General features: G+C 39.4%; 1 protein-coding gene across 2 annotated transcripts in view; it reads left to right on the top strand.

The window, feature by feature from the left end:
* The first annotated feature begins 851 nt into the window (after positions 1–851).
* LOC126282235 (ubiquilin-1) overlaps positions 852–16154 on the top strand; it is a 93632-nt gene continuing 78329 nt past the window's right edge. Inside the window, exons 1-3 of one of the 2 annotated variants that reach the window (XM_049981813.1) lie at positions 852–1557; positions 1710–1911; positions 7990–8234. In XM_049981813.1, coding sequence (XP_049837770.1) covers positions 1456–1557; positions 1710–1911; positions 7990–8234 — 549 coding nt within the window. In that variant the 5' untranslated portion in view covers positions 852–1455. The remainder of the gene's footprint in view (positions 1558–1709; positions 1912–7989; positions 8235–16154) is intronic. The other variant, XM_049981814.1, reaches the window with a different exon arrangement.

The raw sequence follows: 16154 nt of genomic DNA, 5'->3' as shown, positions 1-16154 counted from the left end.
AACTGTAAACTCATGATTCGTCAGCAGTTGTGAACCTTTTGAGCAAATCGGGATCATCATTGACGTTATTCAAGAGCTCCTGAGCGATAATCATGCGACGGTTCTTCTGATCAGAAGTGAGAAGTTTTGGAACAAACAAAACATCCGAAAAATTGCATGACACGAGGCGACCGATATGCCAACATCCTCAGCAACTTCTCTTACGGTAATTCGACGATTTGCTAAAACAATTTTCTTCACAGCTTCGACATTATCATCTGTTGTTGAAGTGGTAGGGCGTCCAGAGTGAGGTTCATTTCTAACCTTTTTATCCATCAAAAACAAAGGAAGCATGCTAACACCCCATATTTATGGTCGAAGGCTAACACTTGAAACTGTGAACATATGTTCGGGACATGTGTACCAACGTAACAAAAAAAGATCGATAATCGAATGTACGTTGCCCGCTCAATTTGTAAGTCACATTACTTTTTGAACAGGTTTCATACCTACAGAAACGATTTTGAAACTGTCTTGCAGCTTCACCATCTCTCCTAAGTGACGGAAACTTGGCGCGCTCACTCAGGAGACTTCAAATAATACATATGTAACGTTTCGCAATAGTAGCATGACCCATCTATGATCCCAGGGTGAATAAATAAACCAGATCAAATCAGAAAACGTCTCACCAACCTACTTCAATCTTGGACTTATAATAGGCTAGACCTGTTTTGAAGTACAAATATGACTGTATTAACATGTGACTTTGAGGAAACTAGTCTTGATGGATGGTCAGAAACGATTAACATGATCTTAGTCAGACACATGTGATGTGTATATGGTCAGCATCGCTGTTTTGGAAGAACTATTGCATGCGTAATACTTTTGCTGTAGCATGAGTAACACAATTACGGCTGAAATCAATCAGAGCCATTATGTACGTTAAATGTTTCCAGACGGCTGTATTATTTTCTATCAGCATTTTTGCTTATTTCATTTCAGCTGCTTTTATTGATATCAAGAATGTGTGTATACTTAGTCCATTGACCGTCCAACGACTTAAATAGCAGATGCAATATAGAAGTATTTTATTTCTTTTGGAACAAAACCCGGCGAATTGCTGTAATAAAGAGCATATTGACAGTAATAGCTGCGTCTACTTGTCACGAAATAATATTGTAGAACTTCTTCTTACATTTATTTTGGACCCATGAATAAGAACAGGCAGACTTCGCACTGTACTGATTTCCCGTTGGCATTTGAGTTTATCCTTTAATGGCTGATTTGTATTTCTTTCTGTCTACCACAACGCTGAATGATTTCGCTTTTGATGGTAGAATATTTCAACTCTTTATCACAAACTCTACATTACCGCAGATGTCTTTTTAGGGCAATGTATTTGCGTGAATTCTTAGACCATGTACGCACTTAAAGATTAAATACACTTTGCTGTGTAAGTCATCCCGCTAATCCAAGATGGCGGAAGGTCAGGAGCCTCCGAAGAAAATTAATGTAACTGTTAAAACACCGAAAGACTCACAAACAGTGGAAGTGGACTCTGATGCATCAATAAAGGACGTGAGTACACCTTTTATTCATCAACTACGCAGCACTGCCGTGTTGATGGGTTACACATGTAAATAGTTGATGACGAAGCCAGTTTTCGGCAAAGCTAATGTAATGATTTGTAATATTTTAATAGTAATCTGGGTGTTGTCATTCTGTTTCAGTTTAAGGTGCTCGTAGCTAAGAAGTTCAATGCCGAGCCTGAACAGCTTTGTTTAATATTCGCTGGTAAGATAATGAAAGATCATGAAACACTTCAGACACACAACATCAAAGATGGGTTAACGGTGCACCTCGTGATTAAAACTACTACACGCAACGCAAGTGAACAACCAGGAACCACACCTACACCGCCGAGAACAACAGGTAAAAGAGAATGTGGTTTTGAGCTACGTTGGATGAGCAGTGGCGGTCATGTTTTGATGATGTGAGCAGTATGGGTGAAACCAAACAAATAATCGCCTTATACAAGAACTAAACGACGTTAGTTCTCGTCAACGGACAAGAATGCTAATTTATTTGCCATGTTGGTGACTAGTTCAAATTTTTTTTTGGATTAACAAATGAGGATGAATCATAAAGCAAAACTACATATTTGAAGGACATCCAGTTGGCACTATAGAGCGTTATATGTTTGGTGTTGTGGCCAGAAAATCAGATTAAATTATATAATTGTAGTGATGTCAGTGATGAAATTCGTTCAGTTTATGCTTTGCATAAAAACCATCTTACACATGATAATATTAATGCGACATGTTAATGATAAATAAGTCAAACTGAATATGTTCACACCTGCTGTTACAACTTGCACATTGAAGGTAGGTGTTGCACATTGTTCTTTAAATGTTTTCAGCGAATTCATTGGTATTTTAACCATATAACAGTGATAATGTGGGCTAGGCATAATAAAAGATGGATCACAAATATTATTAGAAAAAATCCTTCTCCTGCTACAGAAAAAATTACATTCTGTTCAATAACGCTCTGCAGAACTATTAGAGGTAACTGTAGTGTAATGGTGATAGTGAAATATGGAGTAATTTGGCTGCATTTGCGGGGTGGTAATTTTAATGACTGACTGTAAAATCACTACTACTCTAACACTATAAATAACACTCTGTATTCATTTAGTTTTGAGAACTGTCAAGTTAAGTCAGCTACTCTACTAAGAAACTGTTCATGTGAAACTGTGTAGAAACTGCTCCATTTTTTATGTTTGTATAGTACTGTGTGAAAAATTCTCACATGAATGGCTGTATTGTCATCTAGACAGGCACAATATTTTTATGCTTGCTGGCTGAAGGACTGGCACTTAGGCAGCTTAGGGGATTCATGCACTAATCACGAGGAAAGTACCTATTTTCGAAGGAAACGTGTATTTCTGAAGATTTAAGCATATATATGCACGGAATGGCAAAAAAGTACTTATGCAAAAAAAAGATGAATTAATTGTCTCAATTTTTTATCAAAAAATAATGTATTGCATATGTATGCATGGAATTTCAAAAAATCCCCCCCTTTTTTTCCAAAAAAGATGGAATTAATAACAAAATTTTCTCAAAAAAATCATATTTGTTTATTTTGCACAGATATACATTAAAGCTCGAAAAACAGATTAGATAAAAACAGCTACCTCAAGTTACTTTGCAGCATTAGGATAGATTTTTTCGTCTTTCCCTGTCCTTCCTGAAGAAGCAACCATCGGTTGCGAAAGCTAGTAATTCTGTGTGTGTGTTTTGTTCATTGTGCTTGTCTGTCGGCGCTTTCCCGCTTGGTAAGTCTTGGAATCTTTGTTTTTAATATATTATACCGAATTGAGTTTGATATGGTCTTCATTTGAAATCTTGATTGTGGTGACATAATAACCCACGATCTAGATTGAGTGATTATTTGTCAATTTGCTTGTGAGTTTGCAAAGGTTGTTGTAATGAATTGTTCAGTAGTATAATGTAAAACATTTTAATGTTTGACCTATTCGTACAGTTACCAAGTTTTGTGACAGGCATGTTCGCTTATAGTTATTTGTTGAATTTTCTCTTTGTTTTATTAGTAGGATGCAAAGATGTAGAAATGCAGGCTCTGTTAAACACTTGTGTCTAAATCGAAATCATACGTGAGCATTGGATGGAGTGGTGATGTCGCTTCTCTTCAGTCTGCACACGCAGTATGGCTCTAGCAGCAACAGCTGGGCATGTCCTAGATACATTCATGTACATCCCATTTTCATGCAGTTTTGGATTCGCTTAGCAGGGTGGTAATAGTCTTTTCATATATGTGCACACTTTCGCAACTAGTTTGACATTGCCGCGAAAAAGTAAACGTTTTGTAGAGAGAGAATGGAAACAATGTTACATTACCAGCTGCATGTGTCATCAGCAACTGACCATAGCAGTTATCATGTGAGGTAGCAGAGCGATGTTACTGTGAGCAGAATAGATGTGATCAAGCTCATTCTCTGACTGGTTGTTGCTGTGGTAGTGGTAAACAATTAGCTGCAAAAATGTGCACATATGTGAAAATGCTCTTGCCACCCTGGTGAGCAAATCCAGTATTGCATGTAAATAGGCTGCACATGAATGTGCCCAGGAAGGATGTTGCTATCTGTTATTGCTGCAGCAATATTCTTTTTGTAGACCAAAAGGTACTGACATCACCACCGCCTCTCATGCTCTGTTACGCCAATCGCTGTATTATTCTGATCCAGGTATAGACCATTGCATGGAGAGGAGCTAGTAGTAGTAGTAGTAGTAGTAGTAGTAATCTTCTTTATCTAAATCAGTGATGAACCTACTCCAGATTGGTCACGGAAGATACCCGTTAAACTTTTCGTCATGTTTCTCGTTAAGATTCCTGGATAGGTCAGGGACACCGAAGTCATCATAAAGTGACATGCAATTGAAAGACGTAACACCGCGCTGTTGAACCACACATAGTAACAATAATTTATCACCATGATGATGATGATGATGATTCATAATAATAATAGGCCTAATAATAATAATTGTTGTTAATGTACTGAATTATTTTGTGTGGCTCAACAGTGCTGTCTAAGTCTTCCAGTTGTATGCCACTTTGCAGTTTGAAAAATGCGCAGCTCATTCTCAGTTTCAAGAAGAATCGTCAAACAGTGCACGCAACTATAGGCATATGTTGCTGTTGTCAGTCTGTCTGAGAATTTTGTGAAACATTTTGTGTTCGCATTTTATGATCTGTATAGAAATCAGTATGGATTCTATAAATGACGATTGTGTGAAAGCAAGCTTACCCCGTTGATGTGTGAGACCCAGAAGGCAGTAGATAGTGGCACCAGGGTTGATGCTGTGCTCCATGACATGCAAAAGGCGATACATTTCTCAGGGTTTGAACAAGAGCATACAGAATAATCAGACCCATTTTGTGATTGCAGAGTTCAAATGTCTCATTCTTAATGGAAATCAATATTCAAATGTACAAAACTAACTTTTCATGTATCCCAATAGAATGTTACAGGACAATTCCTTTTCACAATATGTATGTGGCCTAGTGAATAATGTAGGAAAAATCCATGAAGATGTTAGTTCATAATGAGGTTGTATGTGGAGAGGTAATAAAATGGAAGAGGATATGCAGAGGGGTAATGCTTGATGCAGATACTAGCATTTAACTCTCAGCAGAAAAAATTAACATATTGTGCATAAATAGACAAAAAACCTATATCTCTGTTATTACCAGAGACTGGAAGCATAGGCATCATAAATAATTAAAACGGGCAGTTAAGGTAATCACTCAATCAGCATATTTCTCTTGATGTTGCGTTGTGTAATATTTTTAAAGCAACGTTATAAAGTTTTAAATAAAATACTAATTGCACTTTGAGGCATAGGCATTGCAGTTCATTTTTGACTTCTTTGTTGCATATGACAAACAAATTTTTTTCTGGATTTATTTTAAGTCATTGTCAGATAATGCATTTTTTCTGTCAACATCTACAGAGGTAACTGGAGCAAATGTAAAATGTTGAGCTATTGTAGAGTCCATTTCTGCTACAATTTAATTGTGATTTTATCAAATTTCTGAAATGTTTCTATGTTTAATAAGATAAGGATTTTTTGAAAACATTATTTTACACTTTCCCTAACCAGTGAATGCCATTTTCCTTGCACATTCTCCAACTTTGCACTGTTTCATCCACGGTTTTCAGAGACATTGTCAAAGGTTCCCATGTTTCTCAAAGATGTCAGCTCACTTGGGGCAACAAACTAAACTCAGCCCCATTTCTCACTTCTGAAGTTTTGAGATGTTTTTTTTGCTGCCGCAGTTGAAGATGTTTCATCCTCCATAGCAATAATCACTCTTTTTTATAATTGGGAAATCTGAAGTGGAGTAAACTGCTGCTGAAATCATGCCTCCCTCCCCCCCTTTTCTTGTTATGAAAGGTTGAGAAGGCAATTTGTGGTGCAGTGTCTCTAAATGTCTGACTTCTTGACGTGTCTTTCATGAAAATCTTCTTAATACTAGAAATCATTTTGTTGGTATCAAGAAAGATCTTCATGTGTGTTCTGGCACTGTGAAAGTCATGTGATATGCATGTCATATGAAGCACGTTTGGCAAGTGCACTTTGGAAGTTGGCTCACCTACTTTCATTTATGGAGCAGCGTCTGATACAAAAGTAATATGTTGTTGTATTGAATTTCTTTAGGCCATAGGAACTGTAATGAATGGATGAATATAGTCATGGAATACTTGAATTGTTGACTTTTCCCAGACAAACTGCTGTAAGCTGGAATGCTGTTATTAATTCACCTTCTGAAGAATCTAATGGTCAAGCAAAACATTGGCAACACAATGACCCATATGATCAGCTGACTCGTTGATTGAAATCCAGATCTTATTATTTTGTACTTCAGCTTTAATGATTTTCGTTAGTTTATTGTAACATTTTCGCAAACTTGACTTAGTGGGCACAGGTTTGTCCATGAACTTTTCCAAAAACTTTATTGACACAGGATTGTGTAGTTTCAAAATAAGGGATTCTGGCATTGATGGAAGCTTTACCCAAGTTGAATGCAAATTGTAGTTTTCAGCTCGATGTTGGAATTGCCATTGAAACCAAAGACATCATCTTTCCAGTTTGGTAGTACTGGTATTTTGAGAAATGAAATATTTCTTTTCGTAGTTCACCAGTTTTGCTCTTATTTTGCGCAGAAGTATTTTACCATCAGTAGAAAGGAAATCAAAGAGTATACTGTAACTTAACAATTTAGTGTATAAAGGAACAATGTATTTTGGCACGTTACTAGCTCTCTTGCATGGCGATATCATAATGGAAACTAAATGAAAGAGAAATTTAGAACAATAGTGAAACCACATTTTAGCTCAGGTTCTGATAGTTGCTTCTGGAGGCAAGATTGGATAGAAGCAAAGTAAACCCAAGTGATAATTAAAACACTTATATTCTGTTACCTCTTTCTGCACAAGCATTCATTCTTTTTAATAATAAGTTAGTAAATAATGATGAAAAAGGCATTTATTGTAGCAATTAGGCAATGATTTAAAAAGACAGAAAAAGTGAACATAAAACAGTGTCAGTTCAATCACAGACGTATATAATACAGATTAATGTTAAAATTGAAGATTGTTTTAACGTATTGGAAAAGACATTCTGTTTAAGTTCCACTGTTTCATTACTACACAGCAGCTGAATAATCACTGAAAGTAGCCACTTTCATTAAATATCTGGCAGTTTAAATTGGAATGACCACATAAAAATAATCACAGGAATGGCAAATGGAGGCTTACATTGATTGGAAAAACCATCAGAAAGTGTTATCTACCCGTGTAGGAAGTGCCATACAAGACACTTGTACAACCAGTACTGGACTATTGCTCATCATATCAGATTGGATTGATTGAGGAAATATAGAAGGTTCAAAAAGAGCAGCACATTTCACTGCAGGTTCATTTAGTAAGCACAAAAGTGTTACAGGGATGTTCAGCCAACTCCAGTGGCAGACCTTATGAGGAGATGTTGATGATACAATTTGGATTACTTTTAAAATTATGAGAGAGTACATTCCTAGATGAGCCAACCAATATAGTTTTCATCTTACATGGATCTTGCAAATAGATAATTCCACGCTCCCAGCAATTTCATACAGTTATTAGAATTATGCTAGAAAAGTAATAATTCAATTGGCAGTGTTTGTTGATCATACTTTTATTTTGAAAGTAGTGTGAAAAAAATTATTTGTAGAGGTTTGTGTTATCAAGTGTGTTGCATTGTATTAAGGCACCCTTTTGTAATTTTGAAAAATACATGGACCTGAGTGGCAGAGCTGTCAGAAAGTTTTAATGTTTTAAATTTACTTTTGGAAACTTCTGTATTGTTTAACTTATTTGAAATAATATCAGTATAAAGTTTAAGATGATAAATTTACTGACAAAACATAATTTTCACATTACAGCTGCTGATGTTAGTGCAACACCCTTTGGTTTGGGTACCTTGGGTGGCCTGGCAGGACTAGAGAGCTTAGGAATGGGCTCAGCCAATTTCATGGAACTGCAGCAGAGAATGCAACGTGAATTACTTGGAAACCCTGACATGATGCGACAAATTCTTGACAATCCACTTGTTCAGAGGCTCATGAATGATCCTGAGAACATGCGAGCACTTATTACATCAAATCCTCAGATGCAAGAACTCATGGAGGTGAGGTTATTAATATATTGCTAACCTTTTATCTGTGGAATAAAGATCTGTTAACAATGTTGTGCAGTATTCTTAGTGAAAGTGAATATTCAAAAGTCTTTTATTTTTCACCCAGTAGAAATAATATAAACTGTACTGGGGATCAGTGTGGTTTTTTTTTTTTTTTAAATACAGCTATAACACTGTGAATGAAAAGAGTTACCTTACTTTCTCTTGTAAAAACTACGTGGGAAAACAGATGCTGGGAATTCCACAAGTCTGCAGGATTAGGTAAAACATAGTAGACCAATCACATTTTAATTCTAGGGGAAGTTTATGTGAAACTTCACAGATTTTCTCAATGATTTCTTTTTTATATGGGGTCCGTCTCTGACTTTATAAGGCACATGGAAGTCTGGTGGAATACAAACCTACAGTTGGGGTATTGAGCAGTCAGCTGGTGCGTAAGCAAGAGTGAATTTCAGGCAGGTACCAATGTTAGCCAAAATAGGGCATTGAAATAAATGGCGAAAGTTAATTTCCTGCTTTTTGCAAGTGTTCTTCTTAACCACATTGGCTTGCTGTCCGACCCAAATTCTCAGCTTGTCACACACTACAAAATAGTGTTCCTGTCCATTTGCCTCATTTGCCCACAGCATTTCCTGTATTCCCACAAAATGTTCAGAACTCGTTGTGCGTCTGCACTGAGGATATCGTGGCAGTCCAGCCCACAGACGTGTGTGTGTGTGTGTGTGTGTGTGTGTGTGTGTGTGTGTGTGTGTGTGTGTGTGTGTCCTGTCGGACATGTCTCAGCTCCCTGAAGTATTGATATTTATGGCCACTCTATCAAAAACAGTAGTTTCTGTGTCTGACAGAAAAGATGTGACACATATATATATAGATGATTGAATTTGTTGCTCATTCTTCAGCCAGTGTTTTTCTTTGGACTCGCTGAACTGACAGAATCACACTTGTACATACAGCTGAAGTGTCTTGGCAATGCAACCTATCTGTATACTGTTTAAGTGCCCTTTATAAGTTCTGTGCTTTTCCTAAGTTTGAAACATTCTCAGTACTATATAATTGCTTTATAGTGTATGTACTTTATATTTGTGGTCAGTTTCTACATCACTGTGAAGGCATTAGTTCATTGTTTTTATGAAAAATTTGTTTGCATAGTTTCTTGTTCCTTGCCTTCCATCCTGGATGAGCTTTGCTGGAAATCATCAATAGAATACTCAAGAGTCATTATGGCTCCCTGTTTTCCTACTTGCTGTGCTACTGTGAACTTAATTCTGTTAGAAGACTTTAAACAAAGTTATATATTATGGGCTATAGAGTAATCTCTACTCCAGAACTCTTTCGAAATTCTTGTCCTTGGTTTCTTTATTTGCATGTGGCAGCAGGTCATGTAAACAAATGTTAAGCCTCTGGATCTGGGAGGTTTGCAGAAGTGTGTTGTAAAGTGGTAGGCACGTTTTGAGTTCATTGCAATCAATCATTAGTATCGGTAGGAGGTTTTTAAGGCTAAATGTCACCCATCCCCATTGTATCCATAACATGTACCCAAAGCTTGAGGTGCAGTATGATCATTTAGACAGCATTTTGATATTATAACTACTCAATAGCCATGCACAGTGTACCAAGCATGTTGACCAGTATAAATCAAAGGTAAGACTGGAATTTGGAACATTTGAATTAGATGCTGTGCTTCATGAGTAAGAGTAAGCCTGTCTTCATGGTGAATGGAATAATTACACTGATTAAAATTGTTTTGCAACTGCTGTTTTCTCAAGTTGAGTGGCAGGGGCCAGCCGCCACCCAAAGTTCTTTCTAGAGCGACAAGTGCTTGCGGTGTTACATGTTTTGTAGGTACATGCAAAGCTTTGTGGATTGTGGCTGGTTGCATGCCAGCACCATAGCCGCCTCTGCTTCCTCCCCACCACTGCAACCTGTCAATCATAAAGTAATTTTAATCAAGTATAGATGCATCACAAGAGTGGTATATTGTTAGAAATTGTACTAACTGTGCTTTTCATGTACTACTGTGTCAGTCATGAGTTAGAGCACCTTTTACAAGGGAAACTACCACAGTCTATAATGTACACAAGTACATTGTACCATTACATTTCACTAGGCGTATTTTCTTCAGTACTACAACCAACTACAAAGATAAATGTTTTAATTGTTTTATCACGTATTGCACTTAACCCATTCAAGGTGTCAAATCTGCACCTGAAAGATCTGTACTTCCCACTCTCTTCACCTCTGTACAATGTACATAACCAAGTCATTATCAGTAATTATATTACAGAAAATGTCCGTGTGTTGTATGCCTTTCACAAACAAAAGATGAATGGAATTCCCATTATTCAGAGGAGTCGCTTGCAGTGTACACTGCCCAGCCACATTGTGACCACCTGTCTTTGCCTGAATAACCACCTTATACAGCACTGGCCACTGTGATACATGCACAAAGAGAGTTACTGAGGTTGGGGAAGGTGCTGACAGTGATAGGGAACCATGATGATGCCAGTGCCATGGCCAGCTGTGCTTAATTTTTCACATGAGGACCCATGACATGGAGAGCCTGACCGAGGTGGTCACACAGATGCTAGATTGGGTTTCAATCCAGGGAGTTCTGTGCTCAGGGGAGTTCAGTAAAGCCCCTCAAGTGCTCTTCGAACCTCTCATGTACGCTGTGAGCAGTGTAACATATTGCATTGTCCTGCCAATAATTAACATAATGCAAAGGAAAAATGTACTGGATGTGGGGGTTGGATATGATCAACAAGTTTAGATGCATAATTATGTTGATCCATTGCCCTTTTCAGAATTGGTACCGACCCGCACTCTACTCTTGACATTTGACAGAGCTCAACTTTCATCAAACATTTAAGTGGATAATGAGAATTTTAGGTTGGCCTTACATCCCCAACCCTATGCATTGCTATGGGTGTCAGAGATTCAATCATACCAGCCAGTCGTGTTCCAATACAGCCAAATGCTTTACCTGTGGCAGGGATGCCCATGAGGGTGATTGTCCATCCCCATCCCCTCACTGCATCAACTGTATGGGGGACTACGCTTCTTCCTCTAGAGAATATCTTCCATCCCCATCCCCTCACTGCATCAACTGTATGGGGGACTACGCTTCTTCCTCTAGAGAATATCTTATTTTTAAAGATGAATGAACTATTCAGGAAATCCGATCTTACCTTCAGCGCCACGGCCTTCAGATCGGCAAGCCCAAAGATTGCAGATTTCACATCTCCATCCACTCACTCTAAGGCTCAACCTTTATTGGCTCCTGCTTTTTAAATCACAGGCCCCAAAATTGGACACTCGGACTTACAAAAAAAGAGCTCCCCCCATTTGCTGGTTGGGGACTTCAACGCCTGCCACCTGCTTTTTGGGGATTTCTGTTCCCTTGTCTGAGAGGCTCCTTATTGAGTGACCTCTTCCACCAAGCAGAACTTGTTTGCTTCAAAACTGGGGAATGTACATTTTTGTCTGCCTCCATGTCAACCTACTTGTTTGCTTCAAAACTGGGGAATGTACATTTTTGTCTGCCTCCATGTCAACCTACTCTCATTTGGAATTTTCTGTCGATACTGTTCAGCTAGCTCGGTGCTTTAAATGGTTTGCTCTTGCTGATACAAACTCGAGCGACCATTTTCCACGAGTCCTTTGATTACAGCTACGACTGCCATCTGTGCGCCCAAGATGCTGGAAGTTTTCCCAAGCTTCTCCTCTCTAACAACTTTTGATGACCGTCAGTTTCCTAGCATTGATGATCAGGTCACTCATGTTGCAGAAGTAATTCTTTCAGTCGCAGAATGTTCAATACCCCATACCTATCCTGTGCACTAGTGCCCCCAAGTTCCTTGGTGGAACGTGGCGTGTCGTGGTGCAATACATGAGCAGAGGTGTGCTCTTTGTGTTTCTCACCACCATACTATGTTGGCCAACTGTATCTGCTATACGCAATTACGTGCGCGATGATGTTGCATCGTTCGCGATAGCAAGAAGGCAAGCTGGGGCTTCTTTACCAACTCCTTTAATATCTTCACTCCCTCATCAGTTGTTTAGAGACGAATCCAACAGCTATCCAGCCTGTCCAATTATTCCCTGATCTCTGGGCTAACCGTTACACAGGATATCTTAGTGGGCCCAGTCACAGTCTCTAACTCATTGGGTCGACACTCTGCTGAGATATCAAGCTCTTCTAATTACCCACCAGCCTTTCTCCCAAAGAAACAGGTAGTGGAAGGGCGGCCTCTTGCTTTTTCTTCTCTAAATTGCGAAAGCTATAATGCCGTTCTTTCTATGCGGGAACTGAGACGTAAACTGTTATCGTCTCGCTCTTCTGCTCCGGGACCAAATGGTATCCATGTCCAGATATTGCTGCATCTATCATACCCTAGTCTGTGCTACCTCCTTCACCTTTGTAACCAACTTTGGGTCGCCAGTATCTTTCCCAGAAGATGGCGGGAAGCTATCGTCATCCTGTTCCAAAACCTGGAAAGGACAAACATCTCCCCTCCAGCTATCGCCAAACGAGTATTGTTTGTAAGGTTTTGGAGCGTATGGTAAATAGCCGTTTAGGCTGGTGGCCCGAAACCTTTCAACCACTGCCCAATGCAGTTTCTGAAAGCATTGTTCCACAGTTAACCATCTTGTTGCTCTCTCCACTTATATCATGAACAACTTTTTCCAGAAACACCAAATGGTAGTAACATTTTTTGATATGGAGAGGGTATATGGTACCTGTTGGAGGACATGCATCCTCTGCTCATTGTTTACTTGGGGCTTTCAAGGTTGGCTGCCCCTCTTCATCTGTGAATTTATGACAGAACACACATTTAAGGTGCAGGTGAACACTGCTGTATCCCTCACCTTCTCCTAAGAAAACTGCATGCCCTAGGGCTACGTGCTAAGTGTTGTACTGTCTGCCATTGCTATAAATCCAATTATGGATTGTCTCCTTCCCAATGTCTTGGGCTCCCTCTTTGTCGACGATTTTGTGATCCACTACAGATATCAACGGACCAGCCTTCTTGAACGATGTCTTCAAGGATGTCTCAATTGCCTTCACTCGTGGAGCATTGAAACTGGCTTCTGATTTTCTCACAGTAAGACTGTCTGCTTGAATTTTTGGCATCATACGAAGTTTTATCCACCTTCTCTACATCTAGGCCCTGTTGCCCTTCTGTTTGCAGATGTCACCAAATTCTTGGGACTGATGTTTGACAGAAAACTGTGCTGGTCTTCCCACATTTCTTATCTCTCGGCTCGTTGTGTGCAATCCCTCAACACCCTTCGTGTTTTGAGTGGTACCTCCTGGGGAGCCTAGAGAGTGGTCCTCCTCCGCTTACTTCACGCCTTAGTGCGCTCAAAAATTGACTATGGAAGCATAGTTGACTCCTCTGCACGGCTGGCTATTCTCAGTGTCTAGACTCTGTCTGCCACTGTGGATAGTGTTTAGCAGTTGGAGCTTTTTACACCAGCCACATGGAGAGCCTTTACGCTGAGACTGCTGAACCTCTTCTGTCCAATGGGCGAGCTGTCATGTCTTCCATGCCTGTTCATCTGACCCATGCCCCTTCTTTTTTGGTGCTTCCTTGTATTTATGGTATGCACGCCGCGTTTCCTCTCAAATACTGCCGGGAGTCCGATTCTGTCAACTGCTACATTCCCCTTCATTCCAGTTTCCTAAAACTTCCTTAACAATTGAGGGTATAACGCTATCTTGGCTTCATCCGTGGACCTGCCTTCTCCGTGACCTTTGTCAGCTTCCCAAGGATAGTACGCCCCCTATAGTCTATCATCGGACATTTGCTGCTCTGTGCACAAATGGAGGATGCCACATTTATTTACACTGATGGCTCCAAGACCATCTTTGGTGTCAGAAGTGCCTATATTGTTATCAACACCACTATTAGGTTTCGGCCTCCTGACAAGTGTTCGTTTCTTACTGCAGAACTTTATGCTGTTCTCCAGGCTGTCCGACACATCTGTAGCCATCATCAGATATGGTATATTATATGCTCGGATTCGCTTAACTCTCTTCTCAAGCTCCTTATGCCGTCCACCCTCTGCTTCACTGGATTTAGGACTGCCTTCACATGCTGCACTTTGGGGGCATCTCTGTGGCATTCCTTTAGATCCCAGGGCATGTTGGTATCCGCAGGAACGAGGCAGCCAATACAGCAGCAAAGGCTGCTGTCTCACTTCCTCAGCCCAGTGTTTGCATGGTTCCCTTTGCCGATCTACAGAGTGTATTATGTCGTCATGCTGCTCTTTTATGGCGCACACATTGATCTGCACTCCCCGATAGTAAATTATGGGACATAAAACCTCTTCCCTGTACTTGGTCCTCTGTCTTCTCATCCTCATCATCATGAGGAGGTAATTTTAACTAGATTCTGGATTGGGCACTGTCATTTTACCACCTTTTACTTCAGTGCCCTTATTTTAGTCTGCTACACATCCATTCACAGCTGTTGCCTGATACATCTTTCCTTTTAGCAGATGACGCGCACTCAGGCGATCGCATCCTTGAGTTTATCGGTGTTAGTGAGATGACATCAGTCATTTGAAGCTCTTTTCGGGGAGAACAATCCCCCTTTCAATAGCAATTTTCTAAGGTTTTCGCCCGTTTTTAGTTTTCCTCCTTCTGGAGTTTCGCTCCTATGCTGCTGCTTTGGAAAAAATAAATAAAAATAAAAACACCTCGGTAGCCTCGGCGCTCGTTTTGGAATGGGCCATTTTGCCATGCTCGGTATATTTTAACAATGGTGACAGGTGAACAGTATACAAGCTTAGTCGTTTGGGAAATACTTCCACCGTTGGCCCAAAAACCAATGATCGTGCTTTTTTGGATGTCAGATAAATCACTCCCTTTGCGCATTGCGTCAATGACTGCATTGTTGTCTGCATCTCCCTGACTTGCCTTATATTCCCTCCACTGCTAGTGCTGCCACCTGCTATCTCTGAGCAGTTGTTGCACATTGGTGTTGAACATAGGCTGTGGTTACATTAATGGGACTGGACTGCCTATATTTGTTGTGGGTAACATTCTCTCAGAATTTTGTGAATGACATGATATTCGCCATCAGTTGTACTGTTTATTACAATTTCCATGATTGAAACTTCAACCTTAAATTATTTTGGAGTGGCTAAAGGTGCTGAAAACACAGCAGTTTCCACCGTAAATGAAATGAATAAAAATTATGTAAGCCTTTGTGGCTCTTTCAGCATATGTCATATACATCTTCAGAATATAACAGTGTTAGTTACTAGTATGTGCAGTAAGCATGAATGTAGTTTCAGGAGTTAAAAGATCGAAATTGAAAACATGGAAATTGTAATGAATAGTACAGTTGGATATGCGTGCATTCGAAAAAGTCTGTAATGTGTTGACAGATGATACTATTACAGATTGTAACAGTGGACATAAAAACCACAGTGGAGCATTGTCAATCACTAATTCAGTGCCGAACAAAAACAACCACCAGTGAGCATCAGTGCCACCCAGAATTATGTGTTCAGTACAGGGATATAAAAGCCATACCTTACAAGGCAGAGAGATTTTCTTCTGTAGGAACACCACTGTTGGTAGCTTGAAATGTGGAAAAAGGCCTTGTAGATTTGAGTTCTGCTACATGTTGTTATACTTCTGTGGCAGGGTATCAATGTATCATGAGGAATATGTGATGCATCCCATTTGTCAGAAAGTAGCGTAGATACTCAATCTGAGGAATATTTACGTTGGAAAACATGGCAACCGTGGTATGTCTGTCATAGTTTTTCATTGGGGAATGATATAGAAATTTACTGTGGGATCACAACAACCCTTTTTTTTTTTTTTTTTTTTTTTTTTTTTTTTTTTTTTTTTTTTTTTTTTTACAGAACTTTGTAACTGAAATATACTTTAAG

This window comes from Schistocerca gregaria, chromosome 7, assembly GCF_023897955.1.
Source record: "Schistocerca gregaria isolate iqSchGreg1 chromosome 7, iqSchGreg1.2, whole genome shotgun sequence".
Lineage (NCBI taxonomy): Eukaryota > Metazoa > Arthropoda > Insecta > Orthoptera > Acrididae > Schistocerca > Schistocerca gregaria.
Note: the sequence above shows the minus strand (reverse complement) of the source record. Positions and strands in the feature narration are given on the sequence as shown.